The 12,966-nt window shown below is 36.2% G+C and overlaps 1 protein-coding gene across 1 annotated transcript; it reads left to right on the forward strand.

Moving 5' to 3' along the window:
* The first annotated feature begins 4,555 nt into the window (after nucleotides 1–4,555).
* Nucleotides 4,556–11,155, forward strand: LOC121265609 (apoptosis inhibitor 5-like protein API5). Its single transcript, XM_041169289.1, has 16 exons — nucleotides 4,556–4,878; nucleotides 4,980–5,141; nucleotides 5,337–5,436; nucleotides 6,079–6,144; nucleotides 6,562–6,659; nucleotides 6,736–6,810; nucleotides 6,952–7,101; nucleotides 7,538–7,603; nucleotides 7,690–7,755; nucleotides 8,192–8,302; nucleotides 8,538–8,627; nucleotides 8,715–8,821; nucleotides 9,833–9,947; nucleotides 10,043–10,108; nucleotides 10,196–10,299; nucleotides 10,559–11,155. The coding sequence occupies exons 1-16, from the start codon at nucleotides 4,789–4,791 to the stop codon at nucleotides 10,746–10,748; spliced, it is 1,656 nt and encodes a 551-aa protein (XP_041025223.1). The 5' UTR covers nucleotides 4,556–4,788; the 3' UTR covers nucleotides 10,749–11,155.
* The last annotated feature ends 1,811 nt before the right edge of the window (nucleotides 11,156–12,966 follow it).

Here is a 12,966-nt window from a genome sequence, read left to right on the forward strand (position 1 = left end):
CTTAGAATAAATAATATTCAATGCCTCAGTGTCAAGAATTCAATATTGAGATTTCTTTGCTTGGAATCGACTTTGTGGGAAAAAGAAAAAAAATGCTAGAACTTAAATACGGAGATTCCAAGATAAAAACACTACACTGCGTCGGTTTGGCTAACAGAGGCTGCACTAAAGGCCTCCAGCAGAGGATGGGGACGAAAGCCACTAGTCCCGCTCCGTTTTTCCCTCACCCCGCATAATATATAATATATTTATATTATATATATATAAACACTCTATAAGTGAAACAACATCGTTTTGTCCATGACAAAACGGTGCTATTTCATTTTACCTGTTAAGTCCCCCTTTTGGCTTGTTCATCCTTCTGGCTTCTTGAACTCTTTCTCATACTCTCTCTCTCTCTCTCTCGACCATGACATCTGAAGAGTGAGACTCGTTGTCGCTTTGTCTGTCGTTTGCTGCGCCAAAGGTAAGACTCCTTACTCCGAACCTCGATTGGAACCTAGATTTTTTTTTTTCTTTTGAGTTTTGGATTGGAGATTGGAGGAATGATGGGTTGAATCGGAAATGGAGGATGAGAATGATTGTGAATTTGTGTGTTGTGGATTCTGATTTGTGCATGTGTTTGAAATTGAATGAATTTGTGTGGCGTGTGCACTGTGTTTATTTTATTTTTTTTGTAGTTTGTAGGTCTTCGAATTTGGAACCCTAAATTAGTTTAGGGTCCAAATTCGAAACCCCTAAATCAATTTAGGGTTTCGGATTGAACTCCTAATGTCTTGTGTTGCTTGATTTTATAATTTTTTATTGTGTTGGGGAATCAAGAATGTATTCCCAAAAGAATTTCAATAATAACTCTCCTACACCTACCAGTACCCCTGCCCCAGAACCTAACTCTAACCGCTGGGAGTACACCTTGCCCCGCCCCCAAGTCCACACAGGGCAAGAAACATTTTTCCATAGTTTTGTCTCATTTTACCAAACTAGAGGGTGATGACTCCAATAACCCCCAAGCTAAATATAATTACTGTGGGAAACTATATATTGTCATTATAGGAAATATGGTACATCCCAGTTAAAGGTTCATTTAGAGGAACAATACAAGAAGAGTCAAATATTAAGATCCTTACAGGAGAAGAGACAATTTAGGATAGATATTAGACTAAAACATATGGCGGATAGGAGTAATGAGGGTCCAACGTTGAAGGGGTATACGAAGTATAATCTCGATAAGTGTAAAATGAAGTTAGCTTGTATGGTTATCATAGACGAGCTACCTTTTCAGTTTGTGGATGGGAGAGGGTTCTAAGAACTTGTCCAAGAATTAGAACCTAGATTTACGCTTCCTTCCCGCCAAAGGATATTAAAAAGATGTACAGAAAAGATAAAAATGTTTTAAGGGGCCAATTGGCGGGTTTGGTAGTTTACCTCACTTTCGATACTTGGACTTTCTATCCAAAATATGAATTAAATGTCTTTAATTGTGCATTTTGTTGATTCTAATTGGATTGTTCACAAAAAGATTATTAAGTTTTGTCAAATAACTGATCACAAGGGTGAGACGATTGGGAAGGCCTTGGAGGCCACAATAAAAGTGGGGGTTGGCACGGGTTTTGACAGTTTCGGTTGATAATGCATCGTCTAATAATGTCGCTTTGGGATATCTGAAAACTTATCTTAGAATAATACATTCTATGGTGGTGAATATTTGCATGTTAGATATGTTGCACATATCTTGAATATAATAGCGATTAAGGGGATGAAAAATGTTGATGACTCGGTTGCATGAGTTAGAATGACTGTGAAATTTGTGAGGTATTCTTCTTCTACATTGGAGAAATTTAAGGTTGCTACGAAGACTGCGGGCATAACATCAAATAATGGTCTTTGTACTGATGTTCTTACTAGAAGGAACTCAACCTTCTTAATATTATAGACGGCCCAAGAATATAAGGTAGCCTCTGAATTATTGGGTATGAAGACATTCAATATATCAAATAATTTGATGAGTACGGGATTAGGAAAGCCTAATGATGATGATTGGAAGGTAGTTTCTACTTTTGTTGATTTTCTCGAGCTTTTTTACGATGTCACATTGAAGTCATCTGGTTTCTTTGTACCCTACATCCCACGAGTTTTGTCAACAAATATGTATGATGAAAGAAGAATTAGACGACATGTGTAGGGATTCCAATCTAATGATGAAGGGGATGACATTGACCACGAGGGTAAAATATGACAAGTATTTAGGAGATTTGAGTAGACTAAATATTTTGTTCTATGTGGTTGTTATTCTCGGTCTCCGTCTGAAAATTTAAGGCATGTTATATGGTTTGGGACTCACACACGATCAGGTATGGGTTGATCTTATTGGTAATATCGCCCGAGATACTCTGGCTAACTTGTATGAAGAGTTTAATGCGATTAAGGGTAATACTGCATCTACTACACCTACACCTACCCCAACGTCTTCTCCAGACACCGGACCAATAAAGAAGTATAGATTGGCGTGGACTAAGATCATCGCACAAAATCTCACACTAGTCCGTCAATCTACGGAGGTGGTTTTTGAGTTAGACAACTATTTGTTAATGGATCTTATTCAAGATAATGATGATTTCGATATATTAGGATGGTGGAAGGAGGCATCAAAGAAATATCTTATCATTTCTGAGATGACCCGCTGTATTTTGGTGATCCCTATTAGCATCGTTGCCTTAGAGTTAGCCTTTAGTACCAGAGGGCGCATATTAAATCATTTCCATAATTCATTGTCTCCTACAATTATGGAGGCATTGATATGCACACAGAGTTGGACGATGGGAAATTATATTCGTGTTCCAGATATTTTAGATTTTAAGAAGACCGACGAGGAGGAAGATGGTGATCAGTTTGGATCTAAACCACCTGGTAATTATTATTTTTATTTTATTATTTTGATTTATTTATATTCATTTCGATTTCAACGGTATTAATTTTAGTATTAATTGTTGTAGCAACATATGAGACGACACAAATAACGTCTACCTCCGCTGCAATATGAATATGTGCTCAAGCCTCAAATCTCAATGAGTTAATAAAAGGATTACCTGCCTAAGCCGATCTAAATGTCACAGTCAAAAACTCAAACAACTCTATTATTAGAATATTAAAATTTGAATCATTTGTACGTATTATGTATTCAATGATTTGTAATGTTGATACAATGTCTCTTGGACACTTTTATGTTTGTAATTTTGTAATAGCTTAGTTATTATTAATAGTTTATTAGGTAGTAGACTAGTAGTCTGTAATAGTACTTTATTTTTTCTAAATTAGTGAATTTATATCATGTATATATTATTTTTATTTATGTAACTTTTTTTTATTTCTAATTTTATTGGCCCAGAAGCTTTTTCTTTTGCTGTTTCTGAGCCTTAAAGAAAAGCCTTCTGGGCCATGTTAGGCCTATTTCAGCGATTTTCCGAGCCAAAGGCCCAGTAAGGAGGTGGACGGATTGATCCCCCCACCTGCATCCCATTATCCAGGACGGGGTACCCCACGCCCGCATTCTAAAGGGGGGGATGGGGAGGAAATCCTTTCCCCCTTCCCATGCGGGGGGCAGGGGGCGGGTAGCACCCCTAATAGAGAGGGCGGTGCAATTTGATTAAGGCCTCATTTGTTTTCAAAAAACATCTTATCTCATCTCATCTAATCATTACAACTTTTCTAACATTCAATACAAAATAAAATAAACAATTCAACTTTTTCAAATTTTAAAATAAAAATAATATTAAAACATATATTCTAACAATATTTTATTCAATTTTTTAACTTTAATTTCAACTCATCTTCTCAAATAAACAAGCTCTAAACTGTACATAAAAAAGGATTTTGAAGAATGGTTGCTTGCTTCAAAAAGAGCGAGTCATTCGAGGGTGCGAGTTTGGCTTACTTTATTTTAAAAATTAAAAATTTATTGGATTTATGCAATTGAAAAATTAATGGATTATATTTTATTTTTTTATTTTTTTTGAGTTGGGAGATAAAGGTTTCGAACTCCACAATCTCTATTTGAAGACTGAAAATTATGCCAATAAAACCCAAAGGTTGTTGGCAATGGATTAGATTTTTTAAAGTGAAAAAATAAGTAAGGTTTTTCATCCATCTCAGTTGTTTGCATTTTTTTCAACACGACGTATCAAGCGAAGTTTTGAGGGAAGCCAAGATTAAGCTTGAGTGGAAATTCACGACAAAAACACAAATACCACGTCGTTTTAGGAAGATCGGATAAGAATATGCAACTCACGACGACCCTGGGAGTGGGGACAGCAAAGTCTAAAGTTTAACTGTCGATTGAGTCGAATTGAAATTAAAATTAAAAAAAATATTATTAAATATTATTTTTTAATATTATTATTATTTTATAATTAAAAAAAAATTAAATTATTTATTATATTTTATATAAAAATTTTAAAAAATTATAATAATAAAATAAAATGAATTGATTTCAATCCAAACGTGACTCAGGCGATGAGATTACATGAGTTGTAAAGAAGGTCCTTTTTTTCTTATTTCTTCCTGGCGATTGGCCAAGTATCGAAACCCTTGCGGAGCGGAGACGAGAGCCCTCTTTTCCTTCCAAGTTCAAGTAGAAGTAGAGCTTGAAGTAGAAGTACTCCTCGCAAAGCCCTCTCTCTCTCTCTCTCTCTCCATTCAAAATCCACCAATATCCAGTTACTTAGTAAAGCAAAACCCTCATTAAATCCCTTTCCCATATCCTTCTTAAATTTTTCTTTTTTCTTTATCACAATGAGTGACTCGGCCGTAGATGACTCCAAACACATCGAGGAGCTCTACCTTTACGTTGAGCGTCTCAACGAGGCCACGGACAAGTCCCAGGTCCGCTCTACTCTCCTTTTCTGCGTTTCTAGGGTTTACCCCAGCCACAACCTGCCTGGCGTTCCTGTGTGTGATCGTTCTCGTTTTTCGGTTATTTGCAGAATGTGAAGGACTACCAGGGTATCATCGACACTGCCAAGTCCAGCATCAAGGCCAAGCAATTGGCCGCTCAGTTCATCCCCAGGTTCTTCAAGTTCTTCCCCACTCTCTCGGGCCCCGCCATCGACACGCATCTCGATTTGATCGAAGAAGAAGAACTCGGGGTCAGTAATTTATCTATTGACTTTTTATATATGTTGTAGTTCTATTTACTTGCTAATATAATGTGAGAAAGGAAAGCAAAGAACATGATTGTCACGTCATTTATTTGCGCCTCTCTATTTGTTGGAAGTGATGCTTTATTTTTATTACTATTTTTCAATCTCAATGGTGTTTTCTAATGCTCATCTATTGTACAGGTTCGGGTGCAAGCAATTAGGGGACTTCCCCTTTTCTGCAAGGATACACCAGAACATATTGCAAAGATTGTAGACATTCTTGTGCAACTCCTTGCATCCGGTAAATTATGGATTTTGCTTTGCTTGTTCTCCTGGTATTCTTCTTGTTTTACACAGTATTGGAGCTAATGATCTAACTATTTGGGAGAGTAGGGAAAATTAAACTAAAATGATAAATATGCACATTATTTATTTTGCTATTTCTAGTACCAAAAAAATATCGCCAACGAATTTAAACCATAATCAAATTAAGCGATGATTTTGAAAAAAAAACCATTACAGAAGATAGATAAACCTTGACAATTTACCTTTTCTTAGATTGAAACATTGTTATCTCTTTGCCATGTGATGAGAAGCCCAGAAGCAGAGAAAAAAAAATTCGGATAGTGATAAGGTGGTCATGGAAATTTTTTTGGTGAAAAATCAATATAAGTAAAATGATAACAGCTTGGTACTAATTGGATTGTGACTTTAGTTAAATGAAAGTGAATGCTTTGGGACGTACTAAAAGGAATTTGTAGTTTTAAAAAGAAATAAATTCATGGTTATTCTATGGAGAAAAACTTGATTGGGTTCGGGTGGGGGGACTGGGGCCAGAAAGTACACTCATTAGAGCTTTCTTAAACATTTATGTTTATAGAATTTCAACATGTGGCTCCTCCCCGGGGTTAATATGAAACTGATACTAGATTTCGTCTTTTAGAGGAATTTGTGGAGCGTGATGCTGTGCATAAAGCCCTTATGTCCCTGTTGACGCAGGATGTGAAAGGTACTGTGCTTTATCTTCTGGTTTGGTGATGGTACCTGAGTGCAAATTGTGCCATGTAGGAGTTAGTGCATAAGCTTTATTCCTTTGGAAACCGGAATTTTATGTGTTTGTTTATTTGTATACCTTTTTAAACTATTGGAGTATGTCCAAGAAAAGTTTTTGCCACAATTGCGATGGAAGATATTATCTGTTGTTATGTGCAGAAGGAATGAGCTTTTAACATGTATCATTCAATCATAACAACTGGAAAATGTTTATAAATATGTGTTTCTGTTAGTAATTCTTTGTATGAACATCTCAAGTCAATGTGCTTCTAGTGTGATACATATCATTCATTGTGCATATTCCTTGTCTTATTTATAGCATGCGTTTCTAAGGGTTAATTTTTGGTGTAATTAAATCTTCTTGTTGATGTAGCTTCTTTGACGGCCTTATTTAAGCATATTGGGAGTGTTGATGAACCAAGTACGGATGAAGTTATTCGTGAGAAAGTTCTAACATTTATAAGAGATAAGGTAAGAAGACTCACTCATATTATTTGAATTGTAACTTTTTACTGCATTTCATTTTGATAATTAATTGGGTCTGCAGGTTTTTCCCATTAAGGCTGAACTATTAAAGCCTCAGGAAGAAATGGAAAGACATATAACTGATTTGATAAAAAAGGTGTTTTCTTGGTTTTACTACTTTGATCAATGCATTTTGTCCTTCTCCCAGTTCAAAGTTTTGAATTTATTTAATCTCAGTTTTTGTTCTGTTGTTCAATTGGAATATGTCTGACTAGTATGATTTGAGTTCCATTATCAGAGTTTAGAAGATGTAACCGGCGCAGAATTCAGGATGTTTATGGACTTCTTAAAGAGTTTGAACACTTTTGGAGAAAAAGCTCCCCCAGAACGCATGAAAGAATTAATTGGAATTGTTGAAGGACAAGCTGATTTAGATGCACAGTTCAATGTGAGTACTTGTTTCTTTGTGTTGACACTGGGGGCATTTAAGAGAAGTAACTTTTGAAGTCCAGGATGTATTAGAGGTACATTAAGGCTTTGAGAATGTAATGTTGGAAGAGTTCAAGGATTCAAAAGTGGAGACATGCATTGTTCTCAAGGGATTTATAAGTACTGCTTGAGATTTTAAGAGGTTGACAGTTATAATCTTGAAAATGGGACGTAGTATCCTATATTGTGAATGGCAAGTAGTGTATATTCTTGTCCCAAATTTGCAGTAATCATTCTGAGGAGTACTTAGTCACTGGTGGTTGTATTTGTGACTAATGTTTGTTTCTTCCTCCTTTTATTGTATCCTCTAGCCTTGGTAAATAATATCTTTTGCTTTATGCTCTATGAATAAATTGTAACAATTTTGTTTGAATGGATTTAAAAAAAAAAAACAGGTTTCGGATGCGGACCATATTGACAGGTTGATATCGTGCTTGTACATGGCTCTTCCACTTGTTGTGGTATGGACTATGTGTGATATTACTTTCCAATTTAAAGGGCTCATTGTATGTATTTCTGACTACCCCATGACTTTAATTTGTCACAGAGGGGTGCTTCAAGCAGCAAGTTTCTCAATTATTTGAACAAACACATTATACCTGTATTTGATAAGGTAATTACTTATGAAAAAACCTGTATTTGATAAGGTAATGATCACTTCCTTGTCTTGAAATAGTAAGCAGGTGACGCAAGTTCATTGGCCTTTTGGATATTTTCATTTAAAAATTTGTTGCTTTCAGTTCTAATATGCGTTTGCTAATGCTTAATCTAATTGTCGTTTATACCAGCTATATTTTTTATAAGTAGTGTCAAGATATCTGGGATTAGTCGTAGCTTTGTTCTCTGACACCCAGTGCCAATAAAAATAAATAAATAAATAAGTAGTTTGAAGATATAAACCATGTTCTAGTATATTTTGATCTTAAGCTACATAACTTCTGTGAGCATTATTTTATTTTTTGTTTTAAATTAATTCAAATGTCTACATGAGCTCTAATTGTCTTTTATACCAGCTGTATTTTTAATTCATTGGTAGTTATTTCTTCCAGCTTCCTGAGGAGCGAAAGCTAGACATGCTCAAAGCCCTTGCAGAAATTTCTCCTTATACAACACCACAGGATTCTCGTCAGATTCTTCCTAATGTTGTTCAGCTATTAAAGGTACACATTTAAAATGACAGAAAAACATATACATGTATGCGTTTGTCTTTATGACCGGCAATGAGAGAATTGATATTCGTTCATTCACACAAGAATTTTTGTTGTTTATACCTGCTTGGATTGTCTTTACTCGATGTACCAAATGTTGAAGCCTTGCTTGAAGTACACGAATATGTTTTTGGACTAGAGAATATGTTTGCCTCAATCTCATAATATGTTCCTTCTCCCTTCTCAGAAGTACATGCCCCGGAGGAAGACAGGGGAAGAGATGAACTTTACTTATGTTGAGTGCTTGCTGTACACATTTCACCATCTAGCTCACAAGGTTGATTTCCAGTGATGCACCTTTGTTAAATACTCTTCTGTTTGTTACTATTGGACAATACTTACCCTATTTTTTGTTCTTCTTCAGGTTCCCAATGCCACTAACAGTCTATGCGGTTATAAGATAGTGACTGGTCAACCATCAGATAGGCTTGGGGAGGACTTCTCAGAGTTATATAAGGAGTTCACTGAAAGGTAATTGATTTATTTTTATTAATTTATTTCCTTCTATATATGTTACAAAGAAATTGCTTCTTCAAATTATTAGCTTTTGGGTAAATGTTCACTTTAGTCCTTGTAAAATACATTAGTTTCTGATTTGGTCCTTTAACATTTAGGCCTCGTTTGGTTACATAGTTCAGATGAGATGAGATGAGATTTTTTGTTGAAAGTTGAATAAAATATTGTTAGAATATAATTTTTCAATATAATTTTTATTTTGAGATTTGAAAAAGTTGAATTGTTTATTATATTTTGTATAGGAGTTTGAAAATGTTGTAATGATGTGATGAGATGGCTTTGTGTATCCAAACCGGGCCTTAAGAAGTTCTGATTGTATCATAAATGATCGAAAAAAATGTACTTATAAAAACAATCTAAAAAAGTGTAACTAAACTCTTGCATCAATTTGACTAGTAATAATTGATAGTGTCGTGTTTTTTATTTACTGATAAAAAAAAAATTGATAGTGTCATGTTAGTTTCTCATGCAGCAGTTGATATGAAAAATGAAATTCAACTTACACATATGAGTGTTACCTCATCTATGGGAAGCGAGGAGGTGGATATTTTTTTCCTTCATTTTAGTTTTTTTTTTTTATAATTAAATTTACCAAAAAAAGAAAAAGCCTTCTCTAGCAAAATGACCTACTTGTACTCGTCAAAGTAATAATTAAAAAAAACACACAAGGACCTGTTTACGGCGTTTTGATTTTCTTGAAATCTTGATTGTAACTTTTTGAACTTGCACCAAATTCGTGTATTTTCTGAGAGCTAAAATTGATGTTTGCTCTTACTATTTATTTTCCTGAGGGTTCATTCTCTATTATGGGGAGCAAATATAAAATTTCTGTACTGGCCATGCCCTAGAGTTTGCAACCTTTTTCGTTTTGGTCTTGTGTTTGTTTGTTTTTTTCTTTCTTTTCTTCTTTTGTGTTGTGTGTGTACTGTGTGGTTTGCTTGTTGAAAATTTATGTTGTTCTTTCAGGTTGAGTAATGTCGAGGAGTTAACCAGGGCTACCATGAAGAAATTAACTCAGGGGATGGCTGAGCACAACAAAGCTATGGCTGCTGCCAAATCTGATGAAGCAAAGGAAGGCATTGTGAGTCTGTTCTCAATAGATCCCAGTCTCTGGTGGAGCTTTTATTTATTGATTTTCTTAACATTTTACTCTGACTATTTCCCTGTAATGTACAGAAAACTCAAAAGCAGAATACTACAACTGGGTTGCGGACCTGTAATAACATTTTGGCAATGACAAAGGTGAAAGGAAAAGATTTATTTTTGTGTTTCTAATATACAGGCCTTTATTTATATATGTAAAGCTGATCTTTAATGACTTATATCCAGCCGTTGCATTCAAAAACACCTTCATTTACTGGAGATAAAAGCATCAACCTGTCTTGGAAAGAAGCAACAAAACCTTCTATTCCCACTGCCACAGCTACAACTGGGTAGGATAGATATTTCTGGTTCTGTTCTTCCTCTTCTCTCCTCTTCTCATCACTCTCTCTGTCACCCCCTCATCTTTTCTCACACAATAGAATGTTTGATCTTTTATTCCTTCCTTTGATTATATGGTTTCTAGCGTTGATAATCTTCCTGTCTTTGCTGAAAGATCTATATGGGTTCATTCAATCAGAATAAGCATGCATGGATTTTATGTCTTCGATGGTGGACATATTTTTATCTTTTCATGAACTTTGTGTGCAGAGGAAAACGACCTGCTAATGCTACTAACGGATCCAGCAATGTGACATCCAAAAAGGGCCGTGGAGCTGGTGGTTTACCAAACCAGCTAGTTAATAGAGCATTAGAAGGTTTGTCTCATGGTGGGAGAGGTGGGATTAGGGGCAGAGGCAGGGGGTGGGCTGGACGTGGAAGAGGAAGAGGCTACCGGTAGCCTAGGTGCTTGCTGGACGTGAATTCACAAATTCAACATCCACCGGGAAGTATACGACTAGAAGCCATTTGTTTATTCTTGTTCTCTGTTGGAGCTAGATTTGATTCGTAGAGGAAGCTGAGTATCTGGAGACTTCTTTGTGGTCTAACACTAGGAATCATATTGCTCTGGAGCTTATCTAGTAGCTTTTAGTGCCTCTAAGAAGTTATTAATCGTTTCTAATTCAACTGATGAAAGCAGCAGCTGGGATTTTATGGAATCTGTGCATGCCTGTTACTCCGTGTATGCATATAATAACTTGCATTCCGAGAAATGATTTTACAATTCTGAAAAAATGATTTTACAATTCTGAAAATTTGTAGAATATAAATTGTTTGGTTGAATGAGAACTTGAGAAAACTGATACTGCTCTGATGAGTGTCATTAATTGTTATATAACATGCGTGGCCTACATTTACGGAGAAGGAATATCTAAGACAGTCCGAAAGAAAGCTTTATATTGAAACAAGCGCAGCTTTGATCTCAGCCAATTTTCTCTTTGCTGCTTTTGAACATTCAGGAATGCATGGCTTCGGTTTATGCAAGCGAGGGGTGACGGATTGGGGATAGCAGAACGGCAGGCTAGTATTCATTTACATCCGATTTGAAGCTTCTTCATTTGTACTGGATGTGTCTTGCCAGATTTGTAGTTCTTTGATTCTTGGTATGGAACTGTGATTAGTTCAATGGCCTTCTTCCAGACGCTCTTATCAATTCGGAGTATCATGAGTAGCAACATTTCCTCGGAAAGCATCTAGATTTCGACAACAAATCAGGGATAGCAGATGACATATGGTAGATGTAGAAAAATGATATTGGATATAGAACCCAAAAGCTCTGGATGCTAGGCTATTGGGTTTGTTGGAAGTAATGTTGGTTGAGCGCTCATGTGAGGGAGTCAGCAATTGTTCCCCCAGTTTCTTAAATTCTCCCTTCTCCGACAGCTGTAGAATGACTGTAGAAAAATCCCTGGCAATTGGCTACCCTTTCTGGAAGGCCTGGGTGGGGAAACAACAGAAAATTCTCTTTAGGTTTTAACCTAGTAATATAATAAAGCAGCAATTTGGGATGGTCAGTCTCGTGAAATTGATGGTGTGGTGTAATTACTCACAAAGCCAAATCTTCCATATCTGTTGGTGGGCTTGGTGGTATTGTATTCCTTGCAAGAACTTATTCGGGAAGACTTTCCTATATGGGAGTTCCAGAAAGGCCGCAGCTGTAGTTTGGTTTCTAATTCCTCTAGGTATGTGTGTATACATCGCTTACATTTATGATATTCGCTGGACTAAACTCGAGCCTATTCTCCAGATATCTCTTTGTAAACGAATTGCCACCACAACCAGCTTTCAAGTTCTTTTTCAACCACTAGGTGTGTAACATTTGGTTCTAGTTGTTGCATGGTGAGCATTGAAGACAGACTAGCAGCGTAGCTTAGGTTAGGAGCATGACCTGAGGTATTCTTATACCAAAAGCAAGAACACATCAATAAAACTTGGGGTATGGCCTCTTGTTTAAGGGACAAAAAAAGGTTAGGACCATTACGACAAACAGCCACACTACAATCACCAAACGGGTAGTTGTTGCAGATTTTCTGCCCTGCAACATTCAGTGATTATTCAGCCATTCAGAAACATCCTTATGAAATTGAGAACTCTTGTAAGTTTTTTAGAAAGTAATGCAGTGAGGTGAATGATTTTAGGGACAGAAGCCAGTAATGCAAAACCAAAAACTCTCTTGAGATTGCCTCCTAACAGTGTTGGAACGACTGCTGTCCATAGTTAGTTATACACAACATATTATAGAATGTCATTAGCTTTTACACTGAAATTGATTGCTTACTATGAGCAAAGGACAGAGAGGAGAAGGTAAACCAAAGATCAGTGCTAATCTGATTCTTCCAGGGCCTGCTAATTTCTGGATTGGATAAAGCGTTCCAAGAACCAAACTGCCAGCATTGTGTACATCAAGAATCGTGTAAATTTGAACCGGAAAATCTGACCGGCCCGGACCAGTAGGTCCGGTTTTGAACCGGTCCGGTTCGATCCGGAACCGGTTCCTATATTATGAAAACTGGACAGAACCGGTCCAGTTTCGGTTCCGTAGTTTCCAGAACTGGACTGGACCGAACCGGACTGATTGGAAAATATATATATAAATTAATTTTATATATTATACAAAA

The sequence above is a fragment of the Juglans microcarpa x Juglans regia genome, chromosome 5D, assembly GCF_004785595.1.
Source record: "Juglans microcarpa x Juglans regia isolate MS1-56 chromosome 5D, Jm3101_v1.0, whole genome shotgun sequence".
NCBI classification, from domain to species: Eukaryota; Viridiplantae; Streptophyta; class Magnoliopsida; order Fagales; family Juglandaceae; genus Juglans; species Juglans microcarpa x Juglans regia.

Coding starts and splice junctions, on each gene's coding strand:
- LOC121265609 (XM_041169289.1), top strand. CDS start 4,789: ATGAGTGACTCGGCCGTAGATGACTCCAAACACATCGAGGAGCTCTAC. Junction 4,879..4,979: donor AGGCCACGGACAAGTCCCAG/GTCCGCTCTACT, acceptor GGTTATTTGCAG/AATGTGAAGGACTACCAGGG. Junction 7,604..7,689: donor TGGCTCTTCCACTTGTTGTG/GTATGGACTATG, acceptor AATTTGTCACAG/AGGGGTGCTTCAAGCAGCAA.